General features: G+C 53.7%; 1 protein-coding gene across 8 annotated transcripts in view; it reads right to left on the reverse strand.

Moving 5' to 3' along the window:
* Positions 1-17,473, reverse strand: part of SLC28A1 (solute carrier family 28 member 1) — a 44,417-nt gene extending 26,944 nt beyond the window's left edge. Inside the window, exons 1-9 of one of the 8 annotated variants that reach the window (XM_059371517.1) lie at positions 17,395-17,473; positions 16,884-16,999; positions 16,045-16,114; positions 15,093-15,181; positions 13,820-13,911; positions 10,105-10,288; positions 3,656-3,797; positions 2,914-3,027; positions 1,702-1,779 (exon numbers count right to left, since the gene is read on the reverse strand). In XM_059371517.1, coding sequence (XP_059227500.1) covers positions 1,702-1,779; positions 2,914-3,027; positions 3,656-3,797; positions 10,105-10,288; positions 13,820-13,911; positions 15,093-15,181; positions 16,045-16,047 — 702 coding nt within the window. In that variant the 5' untranslated portion in view covers positions 16,048-16,114; positions 16,884-16,999; positions 17,395-17,473. The other 7 variants (XM_059371518.1, XM_059371510.1, XM_059371512.1 and 4 more) reach the window with 7 other exon arrangements.
* Positions 17,474-18,608: the final 1,135 nt, after the last annotated feature.

Consider the following 18,608-nt stretch of genomic DNA (forward strand, 5'->3'; position numbering starts at 1 on the left):
GATCTCTCTCTGTCAAATAAATAAATAAAATCTTAAAAAAAAAAAAAAAAAGACTGAGAGGATGGGGGCTGCTGTCTCTCTGTCTGGTGAACACAGTAAGTCATCCAGTCTCTGCCTGTCGCTGCAGTCTCTCTGTCTGGTGAACACAGTAAGTCATCCAGTCTCTGCCTGTCGCTGCAGCCCTGGGAGGCCCCCACTTGGAAATGCAAATGTGAATCGAGCCTTGCCCTACAGGAATGGAGTTCAGAGACCTTTGGAGGGGGCCGCCAGAGGCTGCCCCTCCACGTCCCCTCTCCACACAGAGCTGGTCTCCGAGAAACGTGATGGATCAGCTCGTCCCAGGGCACACCAGACTCCTGAGAGGACAGGAACCAGGTTCCTCCCAGCACTGACATTATCAGAACGCCTTGGCGAGAGTGGACACCTCCCTGAGAGCTGCAGGCTGAAGCAGACGCTGTGAAGCCAAGACAGCCTCACCACCACCCAGTGGCAGGGGAAGCTGACCTGGAGATGTCCAGACTCACCAGCTGACTCAACATCAGCCCAGCAGGGCAGAGCCGAGCCCATGGCTCAGGCCGGAAGCCTCCGGGGCCCAACACCCTCCACCCTAGCACTGAGCACTGGGAGGATCTAGAAACAAGGGCCAGAATAATAGAAAGCAGAAGCCTCTAAACCCTACACGTGAAGCCCACTCGGCAGCACCACACGGACAGTGGTCTGGGGCACACGCGTGTAGACAGCATGGGATCACGTCCGTGGCGTCGTGGCAACAATGGCAGAGTGTCCCCCCTCCCCACCCCACCGCTGGCATCACAAGTGGAACTTAGGCCTGGAGGGGGCTTCAGGGTCTTTAGACAGCTCGGGGGTCAGGCAGGCAGAGGGGAGCCCCAGCAGAGGTCTTAGGGAAGGAGGCAAGTTGGTGCTCGGGCAGCCAATCGGAGAAAGCAGAAATACACACACATTTCCAGGCAGCACAGGGGAGTGGTTGCACCAGCAAACGCAGCACAGGCTGTTCCGCTTGGAGGCACCGTCGGGGCTCTACCACGCACAACAAGGCCCTGGAGTCTTCCCGCTGGTTCCTCTGTCGTACTATGCAGGCAGCAGGCATGCAATAAACAGCGGGAAGGAGGGAGGGAGGGGCTGTAGGTCCAGGAGAGTCCAGAGGAGGGTGGCCTAGCCTGCTGCGGGTGATCAGGACTGGCTTCCTGCAGAGGTGGCCCGTGAGGGCCCTGAAGTAAAAGCAGCCCTAGAGGGTGTTTGCGACTAAGGGTTCCTGGAAAGTGTCCTTCACAGGCCTCGGGTCCCCAGCATGGTGGCGGCTAAGGCAAAAGCAGGTGCCAGCCCTCCTGGCATAAGCATGTCCCTACCTACCTTCTTGTCCTACAAAAGCATGTCCCTACCCTCCCTTCTTGTCCTCAGCTTCGCGCAATTCCAGCATCTGGGGGTTCATTTTTAAGGAAAAGAATACAGACCTATCTTACTTTGCAAATGTTACCATGTACACTGAAAACACACCAGCCGGTGAGCACATTGCAGGGGCCCTACTCAGCCGTGAGGCCCACGCTTCTTGCTGCCCATGATACCGCTCCACCCGCAAGTGGCCTCCCCTCCCCCTGGGCCACCGGCTCGCCCAGACTCTGGCTAGCTGCACACACCCGGCAGCCGTGGCTAAAGGCCTCGTGGACCAAGAGTTGAGCTGACCTGAAAGGCAAAGACACCCCTGACCATCGCCTCCCCAAACACGAAGCTGGAGCCGACGTCCGTGTAGCTCAGGAAGATCTGAAAGCAAAACACAAAACAAAGCAAAAGCCTGGAGGGAGGCCAGGAAGTGAGGAGGGAGAAACGGTGGCCTGGAGGCCGGGGCTGGGTGAGCTGGAGGGACCTCGCCAGCCACAGGCCTGTCTGGCAGTCCAGTAGAGGAGGGACGGCAGGCCTCCTGGGCCTCACGGGGGCCGGGGCACCAGCTGGCAGTGTGCTTTGGGAAAGCAAAGAAGACGTAGGGGAAGGCTCTCCTCGGTGGTGCCTTGTGTACCTACTTACTCCCCTCTGACCAACGGCACAGCCGCCCTCCTGTCCCCACCCCAGGCTGGTGGCCACCCTTCTGCAGAGCTGATTTTTGGTCCTGAACGTGCATTGTGACTGCAGGGACAAGTCAGTTCTCTTGCCCAGACCTCAGGAGTCCCGTCTATAAAATAACGGTGGGGACCAAGGTAACAGCTCCATCTCCTCCTCCACGGCACGCGGGCAGACACACTTGGTGCCAGATCACACCGATGTCCCCAGTCCCTCCAGACGGCACAGAGAAATCCAAGCCGGCGAGGTTGGGGTGAGGTTAGCTACGCGCCCCTGATACTTTATACTTAAAAGAGTAGCTCATGATGGTTACACAATGATGTGAATGAGCTTCGTGACCCTTAAAGATGGCAAAAATGGTAGATTTCGTGGTATGTGTATTTACTACAAAAACAATGGAATTTAAAAATGGGACTTCAGCAAACTGAACATTATTTATAGGCACACACATACACAAAGGAAATCATCTGGAATTTTCTTTTTGCACTTTTAAGTGTTATAAATTCCCTATCACACATGACCGCCGAGAGCCACGTGCCTTGTGCCCAGGTTCCCTAAGAAGCTTCCTGTCCGGAGACACCCTTCCACATCACACCAGCCTCTGCAGGGACAGCTCCGTCCACACAGGTGGTGCCAGGCCCGAGGGGAGTGGCTGCCGTGCTGCTCAGACCCCAGCTGCTCATGTGGTCTGGGCCCCGGGGCACACCCATGGGCCTGGTCCCAATCCCTCCCTATGGCCTCACCACCCAGCATCCCCCAACAGAGCAGCCTCTCCTCCATTTCCTGGCAGCTCAAGATGTGTCCCAATGTTCAGAGGGCGCTGGGCCCCCGTCTACGTACCTGGATCTGGTTGCCCATCCACCGGAATGCGATAAATCCCGGTTCCGTTCTGATGACGAAGAGTCCGAGTGCAAACTGCAGCCCAAGGCCCCAGGACACAGCCCTCCAGGACACCTGCCACCCAACAGAAAGGTCCTGGTGAGCTCAGTCCGGGGGTGGGGGGGGGGGTGTCTGCAGGGAACAGCACGGGATAAGGCCAGAGAGCGCGGTGTTTGGCTGGTCTGTAGGACAGAGACTGGAGCCAGCCAGAACTCTGGGCCTGTGGCCAATGGTCACCTCCACCCTGGAGTCAGAGCAGGCCACACTCTTAGCTGCCATGGGCCTGGGGCAGTGGTCAGGGATGAGGCGAGGTCTGAGGACACATGCGAGACGCGAGCAGGCTCCAGCCTGCCATGGCCCCTGGGCCTGCTCATCACTGGGTGAGCAGAGCTGGAGTTGTGGCGTCTGTCACACCTTCCCCCACCCCTGCTTCACAGGCAGGGCTTCCGGCTGCCCTGATCCCATTCCCTCGATGCTCACACCTCTGCCGGAGGGCGGCTGCTGCCTCTCGGCATTTAATGATCCTTAGTATTGGTCCCCAAACTCAGGTGTGCATGCGGATCTCTGGGAGGCTTGGCTGGAGGCTGAGGGGGACGCTGGCCACACTGTGAACCAGGGAGGGGTCCTGGCTGCCGGGGATGGCTGCAAGGCCCAGGAGGGCAGGGAGAGAAGCCCAGGCCGGGCCTGACAGCTCAGCACTCACTGCGCGGTGATGCTTGGAGCAGGCAAAGAGGAGGCTGACGAACACGCAGATTCCTGCAAAGGACACTAGCTGCTCAGGTCGCTGGGAAGTGTCCAGAACCAGCCACAACACCAAGCCCAGGCAAGCAGCGAGGGCCAGACCCCTGCAGGGGAGAGGCAGAAAGCTACCACTCTCGGCATCTCCCCACCCCCACATGATAGCACCCAGCGCTGCAGGGAAAGTGTGCTCACGGTTGATGGGAGGAGAGAAAGCTGTGTGACCTCACACAGACTGCCCGGCCTCTCTGGAAATTGGGGGGATGAAGCCAAAGACCTGCACATCTGCAGGCTGCTGAGAGGACGAGAGAGGAGAGTGCAGGGACTGAGCTTCACACAGAGCGGAGCACAGGGCTCCAGCAAGGGGCGGGAGCTCCCACAGCCGCCATGATGCTCGGCCCAGCCTGGCCAGGCTGACGGGGGGCCTGTGTGGCCCAGGACAAGGCAGTCGGCTCCGTGGGCTCTGCTCTCCGGAGGCAATAATGTCAGTCTGGGCAGGTGAGCCAAGCGCCTGAGCGCGAGGCCTAGAAGCAACCTTCACAGCCATGCTTTCCTCCCTGTGCCTGGATGGAGATGGCTTGTCCAGGAGGGCTGGGCACGGGGAGCTCAAGACCTGCCCCTCACCTGGTCATCAACTCCCTCGGAACCCCTGAGAGCGGCTAGTGTTCATGGAGCACCTACTGGATATCAGGAACTACACCGGATGTCGAGAGAGGTATGTTTCCTGCCCATTTTAGAGGTGAAGAAACTGAGGCACAGTGAGTCTGAATGACTTGGCCATAGCCGCCCATCTGAATGGTAGCAGACATGAGATTTTAACCCAGGCACCAGGAAGCAAGCCTGTCCTCTTAATTAGATCTATGCACAGCCACCAGCTGGTAAGAGGCAGACACAGGACCAGAGCCCACACGGGCCATGGCCAGAGCTCACTGCTCACTTCTGCCCGTGTTTCCAAGCACCTAACACCCCCGGGGCCACATGCACAGCTCTCGCCCCATCTCTGTGCACTTGCCTTACTATTTCTCCTCATGCTAAATCGCTTTATAAAAACTTAAGCACAGGGGAACCTGGCTGGCTCAGTCTGTAGAGCACGCAACTCTTAGTCTCAGGGTCATGAGTTCAAGCCCCACATTAGGTGTGGAGACTACTTAAAATAAAATAAAATAACAAGTGCGTGTTTGGGGTTGGGTTTTTGTTGCTGTCATTTGTTTTTAACAGTTTTGCAGAGGTACATTTGGCATATGATAAACAGAATACATTGAAAAGTACAATTAAAACATTTTTTCAAAGAAGGGCGCCTGGATGGCTCCGTTGGTTGAGCATCTGACTCTAGATTTCGGCTCAGGTCATGCTCTCAAGGTCAGGAGATCAAGCTCTGTGTCAGGCTCCACACTCAGCAGGGAGTCTGCTTGAGATTCTCTCTCCTGCCACCCCCTCCCACTTGCACACACACACACTCTCTCTCTCAAAGAGAAAAAAGCATATAATTTGATGAGTTTATGTATGACCTTGAGACTATCAGCACAATTAAGAGAGTGAACTTACCATACCCATTACCCTCAAAAGGTTCTTCCGCCCCTCTGTCATTCCTGGCCTCCTCCTCCATCCCCAGGCAACAAGTGATCTGTCCTCTGTCACTAGATTAGCTTGCATTTTCCAGGATTTTATATAAACAGGATCATCCCATACATATCCCTTTTTAACCTGATTTCTTTTGCTCAGTGTAACTATTTTGAGATTCCTCTACGTTTTTGCAGGTATCAGTGACTCATTCCTTTTTATCGCTGAGCAGTTTTCCATCGCGGGGGTGCGTCACCACTGGCTTATCTGTTCCCCAGCTGAAGGACGCTGAGGTTGTTTCCACTGCTTGGCTGTGGCCGATAAAGCTTCTATGAACTTTCAGACGTTCCAGGGCAAGTCTTTGCCCAGATGCACGCTTTCACTTTTCTTGGGTCAGTACCACTTGGGTAATGCTTGGGGGAGTGAAACGGGTGAATCACACAGGAGACCTCACTTTGTGGGAGTTTGTCAAACTGTTTCCCAAACTGACCACACAATGTTACACCCCCCACCAGCAGTATGTAATAACAGTTCCAGTTTCTCTATATTTTGGTCACTTCTGATGGTCAATCTTTCAAACTCTAGTCATTTTAGTAGACACGCAGTAGTATGTCTTTGCGGTTTGGACTTTCCTCATAACTAATGATGTTGAGCCTCTTTTCACGTGGTGATTTACAACTTACATTTCTTCTTTAATGCAATGTCTGCTCCCAGCTTGAGTCCATTCTTTAATTGGGTGGCTTTTCTTATTATCGAGTTTTGAGAGAGCTTAACAGAGTCTGGACACAAGTCCTTTGTCAAACGTGTGATTTGCAAAACTTTTCTCATAGCCATGCCTCTTCTTATTCTCTTAGACATGATTTTGAACAGAAGTTCTTAATTCTCATGAAACTCCCTTTGTCCCATTTTTTCATGGATTGTGATTTGGGTTTTGTATCTAAGAAATTTATGTTAACTCAAGGTCACAAAGATTTTCTCCTACATTTTCTTATAGAAGTTTTATAGTTCCAGGTTTCCAATCTACATTTTGTCTCCGTTTTCAGCTAATTTTCCATATACGATGGGGGCATGAATTATTATTTCGTTTCTCGTCTTCTTCCTTTTGACTATAAATATACCATTGTTGAAGCATAATTTGTTGAAATGATTACTTCTCCACTGAATTGCCTTACCATTCTTCTCAAAAGGCAATTGGCTACATATATGTGGCTCCATTTATGGACTCTATTCGGTGCCACTGACGTATCTGTCTGTTTTAACGCTGATACCATATTGTCTTGATGAGCACAGCTTCACGTTCCAGGCTCTGTTCCCTCTAATCCTTTCGGATGGGTCTTTCCTAGGCCTTGGATGGTTTTCTCATATGCATTCACTGATCAGAACTCAGCTGTATACTCAGAGAGGACCCTCTGTGAATTTCTGGAGTTTTCTCTCTGTGCCACTGTCTTCTCTCATACTCTGTATCGTGAGCTCCCACCACCTTGGCTTCCCTGGCTTCCCAGCCCTGTATCCTCAACCCACGGAATCTGCTGGCCCACCTTGGTTCCCTTTCCCTGCACCGTGGCCTGGAAACTCTCAATGCAGTAAGTGGGGGGCAATCATAGGGCGCATCTCCCTTGTTTCCTGTTTCTCCTGGATCACTGTCTTCTGCGGCCTGATGTTAAAATATGTAAAATATTAATGTCTTAATATTTTAAGAGCTATTGTTTCGTATATTTGTTCCAGTTCTTTAGTTGTCTCTGTTACTCCATCTTGACTGGAAGCCAATACATCAAATACATGTGTTTTTTAAATTGAGACAAAATTCACATACCATACAATTTGCCCATTTAAAAGTATACAACGTATGGGATGCCTGGGTGGGTCAGTTGGTTAAGCGTCTGCCTTCGGCTCAGGTCATGATCCCAGGGTCCCGGGATCCAGTCCTGCATCAGGATCCCTGCTCAGCTGGGAGTCTGCTTCTCCTTCTCCCTCTGCCTGCCACTCACCCTGCTTGTGCTCTCTCCTTGTCTCTTTCTGTCAAAAAAATAAATAAAATCTTTCAAAAAAATAAAATAAATTATATAATATAATAGCCCTCAGTATATTCAGAGTTGTGTGACCATCACTATGATCAATTTTAGAATATTTTCATCAGCCCAAAGAAAAACCCAGCACTCTAGCCATCACGCCCAATCCTTCCATCCGCTCCTCCAACCTTAGTCGATCACTAATCTACTCTCTGTCTCTATAGATTTTCTAATTTGGACACTTCATATAAATGGTCCTTTGTGACTAGTTTCTTTCACTTCGCATAGTGTTTTCAAGCTTCGTCATTATTACTGCCAACAGCTTCCCTTTCTGTGGCCAAATAATATTCCATTATATGGATATACATATTGGAATGTATGGCAGACTAGCTAGACGATAGACTAGCCAGAGGGCAGGCCAGCTGCAAGGCAGACTAGTTCTAGGACAGACTAACTGGAGCACAGACTAGCTGGAAGACAGACTAGTTGGAAGACAGAATAGCTGGAGGGCAGACTAGCTGGAGGGCAGACTAGCTAGAGGACAGACTAGTTGGACAGTTGATGAACACCTGGTTTGTTTCTACCTTTGGGCTATTATAATGTTGCTATAAACATCTGTGTACAAGTGTTTGAATAGACATATGTTTTCAATTGTCAGGCATATACCTAGGAGTGGAATTGTTACATATGGTAACTCAAGTTACAATATAACTCCATGCATAATATTTTGAGGAACTGTTCTCTTTCTTTCTTTTTTTTTTTTTTTTAAGATTTTATTTATTTTTTTGAGGGGGAAGAGCACATATGCACAGGGGGAGGGGCAAAGGGAGAGGGAGGAGCAGACTCCCCCTGAGCAGGGAGCCTGACATGGGGCTCAATCCCAGGACCCCAGGATCAGGACCTTAACCAAAGGCAGACGCCTAACTGACTGAGCCACCCCGGTGCCCCTGGAACTAATGTTTTCTAAAGCAGCTGCGGATTCCCATTTCTACCAGCAGTGGGTGAAGGGTTCAGGGCTTCCATAACTGGGTCAACACTTGTCACCATCTGTCTTTTTGTTATCTTCTCAGTAAATGTGAAGTGTTATCTCATGTGGTTTTGGTTTGCATTTTGTTGATGGCTGATGATAAGCACCTTTTCATGTGCTCACTGGCTATTTGTATATCTTTGGAGAAATGTCTATTCAAATCCTTTTCTCATTTTTCAGTTGAGTTGTCTTTTTATTGCTGAGCTATAATTCTATATATAAGTCCTTTATCAGATACCTAATTTGCAAATATTTTAAACCTTTCTATGGGTTGTCCTTTTACTCTCCTGATGGTATCCTTTGAATAAAAAGGCTTTTACTTTTCATAATGTCTAATTAATCTGCATGTACTTTTTATTTTTTATTTATTTATTTATTTTAACGATTTTATTTATTTATTTGACAGAGAGAGATCACAAGTAGGCAGAGAGGCAGGCAGAGAGAGAGAGAGAGAGAGAAGCAGGCTCCCTGCTGAGCAGAGAGCCCGATGCGGGACTCGATCCCAGGACCCTGAGATCATGACCTGAGCCGAAGGCAGCGGCTTAACCCACTGAGCCACCCAGGCGCCCTGCATGTACTTTTTAAAGAAAACCTTATTTCTATACTTCAAATAGACAACCAGTATCAATGATTTGTCACAATTAAGGTGACTGTAAAAATAAGTCCTCTCACACAGTAATAATAGTAAATATTACTAGTAATAATAGTAAAAATTAAACTATTTAATTTTTTTATTAGTATTCAACTGACACCCTTTTGTGTTTTACCAATTTTTTTTAGCTGCTCCAAAGATTACAACATGTGTCTTTAGCATAACACAATCAGAGCTAAAACTGTACTAGTTTAATAGAAGTCCAATTGTAAAAAAAAAAAAAATCTATTTATGAATTTATCTTAATTATTACAAATTATAAATTTTTAAAATTTTACTCAGTTTATGTAATTCATTAATTTTAAACTTTAATTCATTTAAAATTATGAAAAATTATGATTATGGATAATAATTATTATTTATTATACATTTATATATAAATAAGATGAAAAATATGTGCTCATCCACAGGCTAGCCCAAATGATTTTGCTGTGGTACCTCCCTCGCTTAGTCACTGACATGCTTGAGCACCAGTTTTCTTTTTTTTTTTTTTTAAAGAGGATTTTTTAAGAAGATTTTGTTTATTTACTTGAGAAAGAGAGAGTGGGAGACAGCATGAGAGGGGAGAAGCAGACTCCCACGGAGCTGGGAGCCCGTTGCGGGACTCGATCCTGGGACTCCATGATCACGACCAGAGCCGAAGGTGGTCGCTTAACCAACTAAGCCACCCAGGCACCCCGAGCACCAGTTTCTTTACCAATAAAATGGGAGTCCTAAAATGGACTGGGGGGCTTCAGATTTTTTTTTTTAAGCCACACAAACCTTTTTCCCGGCTAGCTTTTTATTTTTACTTTTATTTTTTGCAAACCTCAGTTTATAAAACAGATAAAATAGTGCTTCCTAGTTGAAATGGAGATGGGGGGGGTTGATGTTATCCCCTCCAATCTCTCCCACTGTATGTGGCACCTTCAAGAGTTCTAGACCTCTAAGGAACCCAGTTTGAAAACCAGGGGATCTCAGACTATTGTCCAGGAACACAGCTGGCTGCATGAGAATCTCCTGGCGGTTCACTAAGGCTCCCGGGAGGCAAGCAGAGTGGTGTGTGCTCCATTGCCCAGGAACACCCAGGTGGGGCAAGGACCGAGGCCCCCTCACCCAGGCCAGCGGTGACCCAGGGGCCTTGGCCACGGCCCGCCCACCCTGCCTGGGGCTCTGAGCTCACTCACCTCTCAAACCAGAGGCCCAGGCGGTCACGTCCCAGAGGCTCCACACACCTCCGCAGTGGGGGCCCCAGCAGTCTCTTCAGCAGGCCATGGGCGAGGACAGTGAGCCCCACACAGGTGAGGACGAACAGTGCCAGGGCCCTCTGGAAATCCAGGAGGCTGGCAATCAGCAGGAAGGCAGCAAACGCTGGGAGCGGGGGAATGAACGAGAGAGGGGTCAATGACAATGACACGGGTCGCCCTACCCCCCAGGTCCACTTTGTCCCACCCAGAGCACAGAGGACCTCTGAGCCTCAGCTGCCTCATCTGGAGTTGGGGACAGCCGTCTCTGCTGTGCTGGAGGGTTGGTCCGGAGTCACCGAGGAAGGTGTGTGGAGGGGCTGTGAACCTGCTGACTGGCTACCAGGGACGCGGGTATGTAAGGAGGGGGCTCCGAGGGCCTGCTCTGTCCCAGACCGCACGAGCGAGGTTCCACGGCGAGCAGAGACAGACAGGTCAGTCACTCCGGGGAGGAGTTCACTCAGGTGTGCCAGGATCCTACTCTGAAAATACGGATGGTTTTCCTCCTAGAATTTCCTGCTCGCTCCTCTCCTCTTCGAGTCACTAAGTCAACCTGTGCTCTGCCTCGAGAAAGGAATAGGACAGTGCAGAGCAGAGGGAAAAAGGTCTCCCCTGCCTTACGGATTTCAGAAGTCAGCGCCCCTGAAGAATGGAAAGGACTTACGGTTCTTCCACGGGGTAAAAATTGGAGTGTGTGTTAAGTAGAAGTCTTACCCTACTCCCTCTGCTGCCAGACTTGTCAGAGGATACTAGCTGGAGGGCAGACTAGCCAGAGGGCAGACCAGTTGGAGGACAGACTAGCTCAGCAGGTCAGGACCTGGGGGACCCCTGAGGAAAGGGGTGAAGGGATAGTCCACATTGCTAGAAATTAAGTTCCTATCACCGAAACGGAACAGGAGTCGAGTTCTAAGAAAGCCAGCTCCCTACCCCTCACACCGAGGTCTGTGGCCTGGGCCTCCGACCTACACAGGTGTCACGGGGGGCACTCTGGTGTGGCTCTGCAGGGCAGGGCTGGGACGCAGGGCCAGGGAGGTTGTGGGAGGTTGAGGGAGGGGCAGCTGGGGCGGGAGGGGGCCGCCCTCAGCACCTCACAGCCTCCAACCACCCGCAGCCAGGTCTGTGCTGATCCCCAGGTAGAGACGCGGCCAGCAAAGCAGGGTGACTTACACCCGCAGGGAACTGAGCTTAAATTCCTACCTAGGTCCGTCTGCCTCTGAGAGGGGGGGGGGGGGACTGGCGCACTGTGAGAGAGGGGGCGATATGGACAAGTCCCCGGACGGGGCGTGGAGAGATGTGTCCTCGGAGTTGTTTGTGTTCTTCTAGGGTCTGTAAACCCCTCTGGGGACAGGACGCGTCTGCTCTCACTCTGAGCCCATGTGGTCCAGTGATGTCCAGCCCACTTTAGCGGTGGGAGCCCAGGGAGGGGCACGCGATGCAATCAAAGACCGCTGGTGACCTAGCCAGAAAGAGGGACTTCTTCTGAGACTGGGGACCCCAAGGCCCTCTGTCAGTGAGCGGCCAGGGCTATCTCCACACCCACAGAGAGAGCCCACGCGAGGGGAGGACCCCGACAGCTCAGACACACGGTGACAGAACATAACCTTCTTGCTCTGCCACACCTATGCCCAGAAAGTACGCACAGGGCCTCAACAGAAAAGACCCCGTTCGGTCAAGTTCTCAAACAGCGGGAGACAATGTGGAGAAAATCCAGAGCGGGCGTTGTAAAGGACCATTTACTGACTGACAGCCACGACAAAGGCGCGAGAGGGTGAGACAGGTCATTTTCATGATCTTCCTCAATCATTTCTTTCCTTTTTAAAAGAATTTATTTACTTATTCAAGGAGGGGGAGGGCAGAGGGAGAGAGGTTCAAGCAGACGCCCTGCTGAGCAGGGAGGGTCTCGAGCTCTGGACCCTGACATCGGGATCTGAGCCTCAGTCCTGGGCTGGAGGCTTAACCGGCGGAGCCGCCAGCTGCTCCTACTTCAATCATTTCTTCAGCAGAAGCCAGTGTGAGTCTGAGTGGGGGTGGAAGCAAGCGGGCAGAGAAGGCCGGGCTCAGATCCTGCCGAAAGAAGACTTCACGGTCTCAGGCATCTCTAGAAGGAAGCTCCGAGGGGCCACGAACCAGCCCCTCTCAGCAGACAACCCTGCTTTCACTTCCAACACGGAGACCCCGGCCCTGGCCATCATGGCGCTCTGCGTCCTCTCCCTGCCTGGCCCCCTGTCGGGGGTCTCTGCCGCCACACCCACACCCTCTCCACTTTCTACCTGCAGGACGAGGTGACCTGCCCCTCCACGCGGGCCCCTTGCCCTCCTCCCCTAGGTCTAGGGGGCTGCCCTCCACCTGCCATCTGTCTCCTCGCCCTTCCCCTTCTTTCTATGCCCCCTCCCCCCACCTCAGCTCACAAACGTGGTCCAAGGGTCTCGTGTCTCCAACACACACCTTCCCTGACACTGTCACACCCCGCTTGTTAACATTCCCACCTGTCCTCGTAAAGAATCCCTCGGAAAGATGTCTGTCCTTGCTGTCTGCCCTGCGTCACCTCCCATTCACTCCCATCCAGCCCCCGAGTGGCCTGCTTGGTCACTAAATCCCCCGGCCACCGCCCCGTCCCTGTCCCACAGACCCACTTTCCGCAGAGGAGCCCTCCACCTCTCCTGACCACCCCTACCCCCGGGGCTCCTGGGTCCCCCGTCCCCCACCCCCATCCCCACACCCCCCCAGGCTCGCTCTGCCCCCTCCTCTGCCAACGCCCTCTGTGCAGCTGGTCCCCAGACTGCGCGCTTCTCCATTCATTCTCCAGGCGTCCCTGGGGACCCCCTCCCTTCCTCCAAGGCCTGGCTGTGGTGCCTTCAGCACCCTGTTCCAAACAACTGGCCATCCCTCCACCTGACCAAGCTGCCTACTCCCGTGCTCCCCGGCTGTGGAGGTCCCATCACGCACCCGACCGCCTGAGTAGAACCCCAAGGCACCCCGGATTCCAGGGCGTCCTTCACCCTGCACATTCGCTGGGCTCCCAGGTTTGCTGGAGAAGTAGATTCCCGAGGGCCTCCCCGTCCCCTACACTCCATCTTCCCGCCCATGGACGGCCGCCCTCACCACCTCCTCGTCCTCCCTGTCTGCCTCTCCCAGGCTTCCCCAGCGTGGATCCTGCCCAACGCCTGCCTGTTCAATCTCTCAGTGGCGCTCTCTGGCTCTGGGGTAACATTCAGGTCCCCGAGCAGCCTGCCCGCACTGTGCCGGGCTTCGCCTCTGCTCCTGGGGCTCCTGCATGGAGTGCTTCCTCACCCCTCATCGTCTGGCTGCTTCACCTGGCTGGCTCCTGTTCGACCGCTGAGGCCTGAATGTCACCTCCTCCTGGAAGTCCTCCCCGATCACTCCCATCCCTCCTCGGTGTTCCAAGCTGGCTGGCTGCGTCATGGGGAAATATTAGCTCCCCTCTCCCTGACTGAGCAGAGAGGGCCTTGGGGACAAGACCTGATCTGTCTTCCTTCCGCTATCCCAGCTTCTAGCCTGGAGCCGGCCCTGTGTGGGGTGGTGAATTATTGGAGAAGTGGGTGCACTGGGACATGGGTGACTGGGTGGTGGGTGCTGGTAGGGGGCCTGGGGGGAGGGGTATGGCTGTCTCCCAGGTGGGGCGGGGCCCCAGGCTCACCAGCACAGAGCAGGCCGGTGCAGATCCATCGACAGAGCGGCGCGTGCTCCCGGCAGAAGCGTCGGGCCCTCAGGGCTGGCGACAGGCTCCTCCTGTGGGGGGACCGGCAGGGTCCGCCAGGGGCCCCAGACCCCTCCTGCCAACACCTCAGGCAGAAGCCACTCAGGCACACCCCCAGCGAGGTGCAGGCGTGGGCCAAGCGGGGCGCCGGCCTCGACATCACAGGACCCCAGAGCCAACTGAGGAATGGCCCGGAGCGGCCGCGCCGCCTACCCCAGAACGCGGCCCCCAGGCTCGGGAGGGATGTGACCCCGATGCTGAGGCGAATCGGCCGCTGCAGACATGCGCGAACCAGGACCCACCTGTCTGCGGAGCCCGGGGTTGGTGGGGGAGGCTGCCAGCTCCGCATTCTTCCTGGGGACGGGAGACTCACCACCTGGGTCACAGCCCCTCGCAGCCTGTGAAAGCCCGCTCCATGCCCGCAGTGCCCCCCAGCACCCACCTTCCTGGCCCAGTGCAAATGCCAGCCCTTGCCTGGTCACCGGGCCACCTGTCTATTCCTGGGAGGAAAGGCGGGCACTGGGATGGCCTCTGGGGCCCCACAGGCTGGGCACGGAGGAGGTGCTCACTTCAGCCACCGGCTGCTGTTTTAGGGACGCCCCTTTTGTCCCTGTCCCCAACTCTAGCCTCCTAAGGGAAGCAGCCTTTCCCCACCTCCCCTCCACCACCCTCCTCCTCCCGCTCTCCTCAGCTCAGGATCTGGCCAGTGGGGACCCGTGCGAGCCTGGGCATCCAGAGACCGAGTTCTAGGCTCCCACTTGGTGCCTGTGTGACCAGGGCCAGTCTCTCTTCCTCTCAGGGCTTCAGCCACCCCATGGGAAATGAGGGGACCAGATCAGTTCAGGGGGTTTCAAACCAAGCCTGGAGGTTCCCAGCGATGCCCCAGAGACTAAATGGGGTAGCAGGTAGATGGAGAGGTTGGGGGTGGGTCAGGCTGCTTCCGGGCCCCCAGCCAGCTTCAGTCAGAACAGCCCCACAGGATATACTGAGGTCCCTGCAGGGATTTTGTTCCAGCCACTTCAAGGCAGGTTGGGAGCTCCTGGCCTGGGTCACCCCTGCCCACAGTGCTCATTGGTTGGCTAAAGCATGTTTGCTCCTTTCTTTGACAAAGGTTCTGGGAGTCCCTCCCTATTGTCAAGCAGACCAGGTTCCTGTCCCTGCTCCCCACAGTGACTTCCGCCCCAGGCCAGGGTCCCTCCTGGAGACCACCTACCAGCCTGAGAAGGGCTCCGGGCGGGCCTCCGTCCAGCTGTCCCCACCCTCTGCAGGACTTAAGACGTTGCCAGGGGTCCGGCCTTCCTCCTAAAGCCACCAGAGAGGGACCAGTGAGAGCAGAGAGAGACCCTGGCTGGTACCTGCATGACCATGGGCACCTCAGGAGGGGGCTGGGGTGGCGGCTGGGCTTTCACACAGGAAGTCATTAGAGGACAACTTCATTAAATTCTGCAAAGCACACATTGACTGCCTACTGTGGGCTGGGCTCATTATCAGACACATCCTTCCCTCAGGGAGCCCATAGTCTGCACGCAGGAGGGACCCTGGAAGCTCAATGGCAGCCAGTTGGGGAAGCCGCAGGTGGGGCCAACTCATGGCATGGCCCCAGGATGCCATCTGCCCTCCGTTTGTCTGCGGAGTTGTGTTTTGGGGGGTAGAAGGGCTCCTCTTACAGAGGACAGTGTGAAAGGAACACCCCGGGGCTGCACATTGTGCTGAAGGGGCAGGGGCATGTGTTGGGAATGGTGGGGGGTGGGAAAAGGGTGCCATATTTAGCTCCAGAGTTCTGGGGGGGTGGGCCTCTACTTGGCCATTCCAGAGCGAGGACAAGATGGCCAGCTTTTCAAAGGCGGTAGCCCCAAAAGAGCTCCACCCCCACCCCACCTCTGATCACATGGTCTCTCCTTGTTTCTTAGCTCACTGCTCAAACCTCCCTTCCAACCAGGGCAGGTAGTCCCAGCACACCACAAGGGCACAATGAGCGAAATAAAGGGGCTGCTCGGTGTGGAGGAGGCCAACATGTTGTGGGGGGTTCCCCAAGTTTTCAAACAAAGACGTGGGGGAGGGGTGAAGGAAGATGGTGAGCAAAGGGCCCTCTCACAAGCCAAAATAGGGAAGGGGAAGGAGACAGACCAGGCTTTCCAAGAACTCAGCCCCCATGTTCTCCAGACCATTAGCCACAGATGTGAGCGAGATGGACTCTCCTGGTTTTGGTGTCTTGTCTTCCATGTGTCAGACCTTCTAGCTGAAAGACAAAGTCAGGACCCAAAGCTGAAAGCAGAAGGTGAGGCAGGACCCAGGGAGGGGGCCTGGAGAAGGCAGGGGGATGGGAGACGGATGGAAATGGGGAGTGGACACCTGGTGCTGCTTCGATCATCCCAGAGCTCAACCCTCCTTGTGCCTGGGGGGCCCCAGAGGAAGGCGCCCCTTCCTGCACTCGCTTCTGAACCCGGGGGGCCCAAGCCCTTGCAAATTCTGTCCATCTCATGGGGAGGTCAAAGAAGGGATTCTGTAAAAGAGGCTCTAGCTTTCAGCACTCCCACAGCAGGTTAACGACTAAAGCAGTCACTAAGGGATAGCTTCACCATATTATGCTCTCCATTCTCTGAAAGCTGGAAAAATAATATCCCAAAGACTCTTCCAGGACCTGGATCCAACCAGACCTGAAACTAGCCCTTCCACTGGACTTTTCAATTCTGAGAGCCAACATAGTCCTTTTTTCCCCTCAAGTTCATAGGCTTTACTCATCTGAATAAGAGCCCGAGTTAAGGCCCCATCTCTCTCCACTCCTGTCTCCCCTCTGTTTCTTCCCCTTGGGGAGCACCCTACTCGATCCAAACCCCAGCCTGGTTAAGCTCACACGGTGAGAAGCACATATACATGGGTGCCCACGCGAGCAAGGAGACGTGTGCAAGCACACAGACAGGCAGAGCCCAGGAGTACCTAGCTACCAGTGCACACACGCAGACGCACAGCCACCAGAGACAGGCAGGACCCCCGTCCTACTCACGTATTTGTGGTGAACGAGTTACTTTCGTGCCTGGACAGGAGCGTGTATTTCCACGGGGACAAGATGACTTTGACCTGCTTGCACTTCGGCCCGTCTTCTCTTTTCAGTCCCGGTTCCTGGGCAGAGTCCAGAACCCTGGAAGTTGGGCCTCCCACCTAGCTCCGTCCAGTGCCCTCTCCAGAGCCCGGGGCGGTGGCCAGGGCAGGGACCCCAACCGCTCTCAGAGAGAAGGGACACAGAGCCCGTGGGTCCCACTCTGGGCCTGGCCTGCTGGGCTCCTGCTTTTAAACTTCATCTGCCTTCCTCCTGTGAGATGCCCTCCTGTCTACTCTCCCCGGGTCCCACAGGGGCCCACCTCTTCCAGGAAGCCTGTCTTCACTATTCTCATTCTTTGAGGTTCGCCCCCACCCAGCCCGGGGCCCGCTTCTCCACCGGCCCTCGAGGTCACCCAGGCTGGAGGATCATGTGTGTTTGCTTGTCATCTCACATCTCCCCAGGGCCCCTTCCTCACGGAATTAGTGATTCTGACAGCAAGCTCTTTCCCTGCGCTCAAAGGTAAGGAAACCAGGCTGCTGTCACAAACAGCGACGGCGGCTCATGTCCAAGCCTCCAAAACGGCCGGACGACGGAATGAAATGACATAGTTTGGCTGCCTTTCTCCTTTCCTCCTTCCCAACCCCTCCCTTTCTCTCTCTCTCTTTCTTTCTTTCTTTTCTTTCCTTTCTTTCTCATATAAGTAATTTGTTTCTTTTTCTTTCTTTTTTTTTCAAATTTTTATTTAAATTCCAGTTAGTTAACATGCCATGTAATCATTTCTTTCTTTCTTCTTCTTCTTCTTTTGTTTTTTTAGCCAACACCTAAGCAAAAGTATGTGAAGTCAAGGGACAAACACATTAATGTTTCAGTCCCCCAACTAAACATTAAACTGTTCTGACAGGGTGGACGACATGTCTTTAATAATTAATAATGTGCACTCAGGACCAAACCCCATGTGATGCATAAACATTTCCTGGTAACACAGGCTGGAGGGTTACCTGCGTACACCGGTTGTTCTAGATGTTTGGAGAGGGTGATGGATGGGGGGAGGTGCCCCTTGTCTTTAAAAACATTTTTTGTCCATCGCTGTGATTACCAAAGCATTACATGTGCTTCATGGAACACTGTGTAGAGATAAACAGACAACAGCCAGTTAAAGACCCCTTGAGGCTGAACCCCCTGAAGGTGACCTGGAGTCTGTGGGGTTGTTCTCCAGACTTTTCCTTTATGTTATTGCTTTTTCAAAGGAGCCTGAGACTACACCAGCTTTCTTGCCATCTGGGGCAGAGATCCACACCCTGCCCCACTCTGTTGGGGACTCCTGTGTTGCCTTGATTGTAAACTCAGTGTCTACGGCATCACCTGGCTTATCCTAAAGGACGCCCGTCTCCGTGGGCGGCCCCCCAGGGAAGGGCTTGGAGCCGTCCCAGCAGAGGGCCTGGTCAAGCCCCGGTGAGGCTGCACCTGCTTCTCTGTTTCTGCCTGCTTCTAGCCTCTTCCCCCTCCCCTCCCCTCCAACTCCCCCTTCCTCCTCCCTCTTCGCCTCCCCCCTTCTCTCTTGGTTTCTCTTGGCGCCCAGAGGAAAGCCACAGGGTAGAGCTCAGCCAGCAGCAGCCAAGCTTGCTGCCAAACATTCCCTATGCTGCACCTAAAACCCTTGACATTTTTGTGTGCCCTGATCTAAAGCAC

The sequence above is a fragment of the Mustela nigripes genome, chromosome 13 (assembly GCF_022355385.1).
Source record: "Mustela nigripes isolate SB6536 chromosome 13, MUSNIG.SB6536, whole genome shotgun sequence".
NCBI classification, from domain to species: domain Eukaryota; kingdom Metazoa; phylum Chordata; class Mammalia; order Carnivora; family Mustelidae; genus Mustela; species Mustela nigripes.